At 39.4% G+C, this 9,249-nt stretch overlaps 1 protein-coding gene across 3 annotated transcripts; it reads right to left on the bottom strand.

Annotated features, from left to right (window-relative positions):
• Window positions 1–330: 330 nt before the first annotated feature.
• Window positions 331–8,172, bottom strand: LOC124182415. 3 transcript variants are annotated; one of them, XM_046569683.1, is made up of 5 exons: window positions 8,094–8,172; window positions 7,676–7,936; window positions 5,867–6,262; window positions 5,691–5,774; window positions 331–5,573 (listed from the first exon to the last, which is right to left on the bottom strand). In XM_046569683.1, the coding sequence occupies exons 2-5, from the start codon at window positions 7,694–7,696 to the stop codon at window positions 3,330–3,332; spliced, it is 2,745 nt and encodes a 914-aa protein (XP_046425639.1). In that variant the 5' UTR covers window positions 7,697–7,936; window positions 8,094–8,172; the 3' UTR covers window positions 331–3,329. The 3 variants fall into 3 exon arrangements, with proteins under 3 accessions (XP_046425639.1, XP_046425640.1, XP_046425638.1); XM_046569684.1 differs by having other exon boundaries at window positions 8,104–8,140; XM_046569682.1 differs by having other exon boundaries at window positions 7,676–8,135.
• Between the last annotated feature and the right edge of the window lie 1,077 nt (window positions 8,173–9,249).

Raw genomic sequence — 9,249 nt, 5'->3', positions numbered from 1 at the left:
AGTTATACATTATAGGAATACAAGGGGGGGGAGAGGATATATATATACATATACACATATATATATATATATATATATATATATATATATATATATATCGGATAACGGTTGTGAAAATAATAATTCGATGTGTACCCATATGAATTCGTGTAAATATCACGTACACATTAAACGTATACAAGAAACTTTTTATGGTATAGCGTAATACGGTTATAACAGTATACATTACACACATTTTTGGTCCAACCCGATTTTATACGCGTAGATATAATAATGTAACTTATCAACCACGGTGTACATTCCCATGCCACAAGATATACATACTTTTTCACTTCCGATACTGTGTGTATAATTTATTCACTCAATTATTTGTCTAGTTATTATAACCTCGTTAGCCTGCAGTGATCCATATACGTATGTAGGATAGCAATAGGCGAATCAGTTATAAGCGCATGCAGTACGGAGTAATAAAATATATACCGCTGAAAATTCAGTTTCATTTTTTCTCCTTCTCCTTCTTATCCTCGCTACATTTACAGTATTACAGACAAATCTAACAATTTTCAAAACGCAATTCGCTAATTTCGAGTACCTGTTACACCCAGTCAATGTGTACCAGAGTAAAAACATAACTATCGTACCGATAACTTGTGACGAAGATTTTTATCGAAACTTTGTCTTTATGTATGACGAAATGTATTTTCAAATTATCAATCAATTTCACCGGACCAAAGAATTTGCAAAATTGTTTCTATCGTGTTTCATAGACGCCGTCGGACCATGTTCAACTTTTCGCAATGGTCGATTTTCTCAAAGATTCGCGCTGACCAAAAGTCAGCAGTTACGTAAAAATTAATTGAAGCCAATCGACGATGACTTTTTAATCATTGAATAAACAATTGCGTGATTTCTATATTATTTATATGAACCGTATAAGCCTGCAGCGTGTGGAAAATTATATATAGGCATATCATAAACCTGTGATAATTTGGTATAATCAACTTTTTTATACAGAATAATATAATATATATATATATATATATAATATGCAATGCATACAAGTTTTGGTTGCGCTCTCGCGTAGTAATTCGTAGACTAATACTGGCTAGTATTGATTTATCGATTACATTATTTATTAGGTACTAATTTTACAACGGCGAATTGAGATATACTTCGGCACCCGCACTCGCCGCATTCCGAACCCAAATTTCACAGTCAGAGAAACCTAACTGATTTTGTAATGCTGCTGTTAATGCGTCGTGGCATAAATCTTAACGAATAACAATAAATCTTACTCTCTCATCGCCTGTTATATTTCGTCGCAGCAATCGGTATTATCGACCAGTCTCGATATAATTGTCATAGATTCATATACATGTACGTATATTAGTAATTAGAGTACTGCAGATCAGTAAAAATCAAATCGTATATCAATTATTAATACAGTAGCACCATAATGACACATGTATACGACATAAACATTTCATGGGATTGCTTAGGAATGATATTACGTTTCTCACATTTATTCTTTCTCTTTCTGTACCATTTTTTCCTTGCTCATTTGTTACTTCTTCTTTGCATTTCAGCTGCTAAATAATTCTGATGTACGGTATAGATATAATAGTTACTTATGTTTCATACGCTGATCTGGATTGATATACAGACATTTATTTTCTTCGTTTAATAATATTAATAATAATAGTAATAGGGGCATATCTCAATTAGTTCAGTATTCAGTATTGTCTTTACGTAGTTTCATAATTATCATATGTACATTTAAACTTCACGTTTTGCGCCATACTTATGGGTGTTTCGCAATATCATGCGAATAATCAATTTATTATCAAACGACGCGAGTATCGTTCAACGTGCTGATGAACAGGCATATTTAACAAGCATCAAATAGTACAATTATCAATTATCACGTTTGTCAAAGCTGCTTTGAAAAAGTTTCAAGTCTAACTAGTCCAAGAAAAAGAAATTGAACTCGAGTTTTCAAACATCCCAGTTTGAAAAAAATAAACACTTAAATCCTGGAAGTGATCGGTAAACGTAAGGATACCCAAAAAATAATGAAAACTATATAACGCAAGTCTTTATTGCAGCTGATGAACTTTTCCGGTGACTTTTGGTCGACATTTTTCGCTTATAAATAGGACTTGCAAGATACGTAAAATAAATGTGTACTGTTTTCGGATCCCAGGATGACTTTCGTACATTTTTAAATGCATCCCACGTAACATATTTCCGACTTATAACTGGTCTCAGTACGACATTTCCCAGCCAGGGCTACGTGAATGACTACTTGAATAAAAAAAAAAATTAAAACTAGAAATAAACTAAAAGTTGATGAAAATATACTTTTTTAAATGAACACTGGAGTAACATAAAACTAATTAAATGATTTGTACAATTACCATATACAGATTGCTGAACAGTGAATACGGTGTATGTAAATATGATTATGCGATGATTTATTACAGAAAGAAAAGGAGCTGTTGAGAATCTCTTTTATAGTAACCTACAACTTCCATATCAAGAAAAAACCAGATTTTCGAGGCGTTTTGAAAGTGAGCCAACTGAAATCGCGCTTAACAAATGGCCATTGGTACTGAGAGCATAGATTTCTATGCTGTTAGCTACTATCTTTATAACGTCTAACTAAACTCGTATCTCGCTATTTCCCGTTATGATTCACTTAACTACGGATGGTGTGTATATACAGCTGCAACTGATAGCTTAATTTTAGTATATTTCCTTTTTTTTACTTACCATTTTTCTAACTACTTCAGTCACGGCAAGAATTCCATTCGGCCAAACAATCAATGTTTTGCACGTTTACAGTCTTTAGCCAAAAATACGTCAGAAAAAAATATGCAGTCGAGGTTCGTAGGTATGCCGGAAATTGATCAAGTTGAATTTTATAGAAACAACAGTTAATGAATATGAAATTTAAAAAAAAAAAACAGACATCACAATACCTTATGAGAGATGTAGTGGTCAAGATTCGCGGTTTTTCCCTTTATTTGAAAGCTATCCCAACATAAGCAGAAGTGGTCTAATCGAATTCATATCGATTTTTTTTACTTGCACTATCTGAACGGTCATTCCGTCGGTTAGTCACTTCAACGCTTCTTTGACTAGACTACTGTACGCCGTATAACCAATCAATTTTTTTCCAACTCGACCACCAGTAAAAAGTGAAGTAATGGCACGGACTTTTGCGGGTCAGCAGTTTAAAATAACAATTGAAACTCTATTTCCCGTTGAATCGTAGAATGATAAGAATTATTCGCATTGATCGCTAAAAAGTAGATAAAAGCGTAATATTATGAAGTCGACCCGGAGTTTTTTTCCGGTAATTTTTGTCCGTGAGTGCGTTTGTACTCTTTCCTATATTTTTCAATAGTAATATCGGCGCGCTGAGAGTCCGAAAGTCCCAAATTAGTCGGATCAAGGCTAGCGGCAAGTTTGAGGTAAGTCTCTTCCATTTCTCTGGTAACTTTGACATCCGTGGGTTTCGGTAGGGAAGTTATGGCAACACCGTCACCAACCGCAAGACACTCGCTACTCGACGAGAATTGATGATAATCATCACCGTCGTCGGTTGGAGATTCGAAGCTAATCAGATCCGCGTGACCGTCCTTCACTATCTGAAGACTGTGAGGATGGCTGGACCTCGAGTGATGAGAGTCTCTCGTTCGTCCGCGAATGGCGTTGCAATTCTGCCCATCACCAGCTTCAGTTTTCTTCCCGCCCAGGTCCATGAAACGTCTGTGTGTTCCATTTGGTGTATTATTGTCGCTTCCAATGTCCATCAGCTCTGATTTTCCGTCCTTTATCTTTGTCAAGGCCGTGTTAAGCGTCTTGACGGACATCTCGTCGTTCGACTTCCGGTCCGCATCCACCGGCTTAACGCCAACCTCTCGCTCGATCGGTCCCGAGGCTTTTATCCACTCTGCGACCCTCTGGAGTTGCGAATTATCGCTCGGCAATACCGGCGAATTTTCGTCGCTGCTGGTCGACGTCGAGCCGCCAGACCTCGACGATTTCGCGGTGCTGTGAACAAGCGCTGTGTTCGGTCTCCCGATTCCGTTTCCCCCGTTGGTCCCGCTGGTGTAAAGTATCGTCTGATAGTGTCCCGCGTTGTCCAGTAGGATGTTTTTCGAACCGGGTGTTATCCTCATCGAACAACCACGAGGACCCGTAGTTCTGTCCTGCCAATTGGACATCAAACTGTTACTGTTGTTTATATTATTGTTATTCATACTGTTCACCGACAACTTGCTCAGCATTATCCTGTTGCTGCCAAGCTCGCTCGAGGTGCTCGGCGGATCGGAACTAGATATGACTAAACTGTCGCTGCTGAAACTCGGGCTTGCCGTGTCTTCCGACTGCTGGAGTCTGGTGTCCGTCTGTTGCTGGTGGTGCTGCATGTGAAGGGACGTCGAATCCATCGTCAAGGGTTTCACCTCGATCAGCGTCATTCGCGGCTTCGCGATTCCGCCGTCAGTCCTCGCTCCTCCGTTCACGTTACTCTTCCATGTCCTGTCGTTTATCACGTCTATCGTGTGATCGCTGGCTTCGGTCCTCCCCGGATCCGGACCGGCGTCAACACTGGAATTTGCGGAGCTGGACTTGAGCCCCCCATTCGATCTCAACCTGCCATCGTTCTTCCATATTCTGTCGTTTATCACGTCTATCTGCCGCTGCGGTAGAGAGTTCTGCTTTAGGTCGATGAGATCGATCTCGCTGGGCAGCTGCTCGTACTTTGTCCACTCTCTGCCGGACTTAGATGACAGTCTGTAACTACCGTGAGACTCAGTTTTCTTCGAAACTCTGTAATTCGCTGATTGCCTCGACGATCTTTCTGCCGGGTTCTGGTTGAACGTCGCCCGTTTCATCGGACTGTACTGAGAGGCTATCTTCTTCGTGCCACTGTCCTTCTGAGCCTCGTTTTTCTTCTTCGACTGCGGACCGTTGTCACCCGACTTGACCGACTGAGCGGCATCTTTCCTCATCGAGGTATGATTGAGGCTGCCCCTCTCATTCACGTACTGCAACTGCAGAGCGGCACGCTTCGCGGTATTATTTACACTTAAATTAGACCTGCTATCTTCGCTTTGGTTCGACATTTCATTTTGGCCTTTCAACTCCGCGCCGTTATTGTAATGGGACATATTTTCCGGGATGAAATTTTGACTCGTGAAATTGTCCGACTCGTTTCGATGGATGTTCAATGTCTGGGTTTCCACGTCGTTCGTCAGTATACTCCTGTGACACGTGCAAGTGTCACAATGTTTCGCGAACACTCTCTCGCGCTCCCGTTCCTCCAATACCTTAGCCATTATCGCAGCCGACACTATGTCGACCGGTGGCTTAGAGTCGTCGCTCTCGTCATCGCTGTCCTTCTCGACGTTGTTGGTCTTCGTAACGTTGTAGACCATCGCCGTTGGCGGAAAGGTCGATATTGGCACCGTTATACTCTTGACATCCGGCGGAGCTACGGCCTCATTTGGTACCCTCTTTTGAGAAACGTACGTTCTCACTTTCGCCTGGACTTCGGAGGGGAGCTGAAATCGAAATTATATATACTATTATCGTCGTCGCTTCTGCCAACCACTAAAGTTGTTTCAAATATTGGAATCTACGCATTGAACAAATTGAGGTAGCATTAGCAGACGTTGTACCGAATCGTATCTCTGGCTGACGAAATTCGAAGGCTTACACTGCAGCAATTGGATGGCAAGGTTCACGTCGTTTCTGTACTTCTCCTGAAATGAACAATTACGTTATTAGAGAAAGCGGACGTCGAAAGACCAAATCTCACGCGAAATCGTAATCGATTTTTATACTGTATTCTAACATTGTCCTGTGTTAATCGGTGTATCGTATAATTGGCATCAGCCAATCGGTGGGAAAGGGTTGCAATGTCCTTGGTGAAGGCGCTTTTCTCCGTTTCGCATTTATCCACTATCCTCAGCAGCTTATCCTCCAAATTTTGATTCACCTTCTGTACTCTTTTATGGGCCTCGTATAGCCTTGCATATTTATCTTGCCACGTGAGCATTTCCTCTCTCATTGAAGCCAATTCGCCGTTAGGAAACCTATCAGCCTCGTTAAGAAATTGAGTCTCCATAGTGACTATGTGGCTATCTCTTTCGAGCAGCCTCTGCCGTAGATGTTCTATTTCAACGTGCAAGTGCATGTCGGCATGATTTTCGACGTTGCCGCGGCACTGGGCGCAAATGCATCCGCATTCCTGAAACAAAACAAAAACAAAAAATCACAATACACACAAATAATAGACATCCAGCTTAAGTTACATAAGAATTCTTTTTGAGTGACTGCATGACATCACACGACAATGTTACTTGAAGACTTCGTGTAATCACGAATTCGAATCACTGATGCAGACAAGGTCGTTATTTGTTTAATGATCTTTTCACATGAGTGAATAGTTTAATTTCGAAGGATATAACTCTTTAAGACAATCTCGTGGATTATAGCCAATTTAGAGTATTCCAACGACCTTGATGATAGCCGGTTCAGAGTAGAAATAAATTTTATACTCCCGGACTTTCAATCGTCAACAAAAACTGAAAGAAGTTTCAAACTGTATTGGAATTAAAAGAAGATTTTTATATACAAATTTTAATCTCGATTCTAAAGACTGAATTGTCACATGAATAGCCATAGTCTGGGATAAAAATAACTGCAAGGATAAATCGTATCGTACTGTAATGGAAGAATGTAACAGCTTCGGACGTCTTCGTCTTATCTGCAACTTTTATTCCGTGATCAAAAATTTTCACTCTACACAGGAGTCTTTACAAAAAGTAAATTTATCTATATAAAAAGTAAGTTTATCTGTATAAAAAGTCTTCCAATCGACGAAGAAAAATGAAAGGCTATTAAACGAATAGTTCAAGGAGTTCTGTCGGTTCTGGAGAAGTTATAATCATCCTCTAATGTACAAATTTGAAACTGAACATCTTTCAACGACTATCTACGTAGCGGAAAACCCGAGGATTTCGTGCGTGTTTTGAATTTCCCATATTCCGTACTACGATTTCCCGCATCGAGGGGAAGTACATGTATGCAATATGTTTGCCGCTGGGGTAATCAAGGCGCGTGTTCCATCCACGGACTACAATCAACATTAAAACGTTGGAGAAGATAAAAAAAAACAGATACAAATGTCGTTATAGATTGTAGACACAGTGTATATGAGGGACATAAAATGAGGCTGAAGTTAGTAACGTTAGTAACGCAATGAAACATTTGCGGGGAGGGACGTCAGTATTTTACAAGTTTGCAGTGACTTTTAAGTAGTTAAGTTTTCAAAATATGACTACAATTTGCCTTATTATGATTTATTGAATTTCAGACATTTCCGCAATCGCGAAATAACGATTGTTCGAAACGTTAAGCATTGCGATAACGTTACTAACTTCAGGCTCATGATAAAAAGGCGTCACGTCATCCCGCTGCAGCGTCGGTTGTCGGTAAAGAGCGTCGTCGTGTATGATGTACGTGGAGGAAGTGATCTCGTTGGCAGATAAGGGGGCGTCGGAATCTCTGAATTGGGTTTTTATTGTTAGGGAATACGGTCGTGAGAGAAATGTCTTTGTAGTTTTTAAAGGTTTTTTTTTAGAGATCTGAACGTACATACCTTGCACTTTTCATCGGCCATCGTGTTGTGTCAGCTGTCAAATAAAACGGGTAACTTAAACGGTAGAACGAGTCCTCGACGATTTGGAAATTACGCGTCCTCATAACCCTTCGATATGTAGGAATGCGTCACAGTCAGTAGTCTCGTTTCGAAGAAACAAGAATTTCCTTTAACTTATGTACGTACTGTATATCTGTATACCTGAACGATATCTGGTACAACCCTTCGCTCTTAATTCTTCGAGACAATTCGGTTTTCCATCTGATAAAATTTTATCTTTGTTACTATTGTATTCAGTGGAAAAACAATACTTCACACCGAAAAATTATGATCGTCGATTGCCCGTTTTTATTGCAAAGGTTTTAAATAAATACACGGAATTTATACTTCCGCGAGAGATGTATCACTGAATCGCTACCTCACACTACCTTCTCGCCAGACGTCAAGTGTCGTCCACGATCTGTCGTCTGCACGGATCACGAACACCTTTTCTAGACCTGCCGTCGTACCCGAAAAGTCCACAGTTCACAGCTCGCTCTGTGATTTTTTTGTTATACTAACTTGGAGCCGATAGTTAGTCGTACGGTTAAACATTCGACGCTTCGTAGCAGAGCGTTTGGTCGGTAACAGACCACCCGGCTCGACCGACTGAAAAATTATTTACATTCTTTCCATAAGCCATCCTGAATGTAAATAAAAACAATACTGTAACACTATTGGTTGAGTATTTTCTTCGCATTCGGTTGTAAAGAATTTATAGATTGAAATACACGAATGAAGAAAACACCATTATGCTTTATTGATATCACATCAAGAGATTTTACAACTACGTCAATACCGTATCTAATTTATAGATATCATCTGAAATTTCTCAAGTTTTTTATAACTTTTCCAGTAAACCGAAAAGGCGTTTTCACTTTTCGGCTTTACTTAGTCTGCTTCATCGTTCATTCATCAACAGGTGGTTTTATTTGAGGCCTATCTCATGCCGACACTGCAGAAAGCGCACTAATCTAGAATGGCTATAGATGGCACCAAGTGACCAGTTATTCGTAACAATACACGTATCCCACTTGTTACAACTTTATTCTCAGTAAACATGTCGATAAGTGCATTCCGCGTAACAAAGTTCTGCTATCAATGAGAATGTTCCACTTTTTTTTTTGCTTTGTACTCTCAAGAATCGTTTCCAGATTTTATCGATATAAAAATGTTCTCTTCTAATTTTATCGAAATATAGTAATCCCGATTCGGAATATAATATCATGACATAATCGTGCCTGAATTCAAGAATCAAATATCTTCAACTTTGCAATTTTCGAAAATTAACAAAGTGGATGAAAAAAAATTATAACGAAACTTACGTACCTCTATTATTTGTCTATAAACTTTAAAGACGAATTAAAATACATTTTTTTCGCGGCGAAGGGGGTAGGGGGGCACAGGCAATAACTTACATATTTTTCACAGTCAGCCTAACAAGCAGTTCATTAGCAAATCGCAACTTCTATTAATTCGCCAACACCCTATATATTTTCAACAGAATTATATTAGGGTCAAGTACGAGTAACTTT

This window comes from Neodiprion fabricii, chromosome 5 (assembly GCF_021155785.1).
Source record: "Neodiprion fabricii isolate iyNeoFabr1 chromosome 5, iyNeoFabr1.1, whole genome shotgun sequence".
NCBI lineage: Eukaryota > Metazoa > Arthropoda > Insecta > Hymenoptera > Diprionidae > Neodiprion > Neodiprion fabricii.
This window is presented reverse-complemented; position numbering and strand designations above follow the sequence as displayed.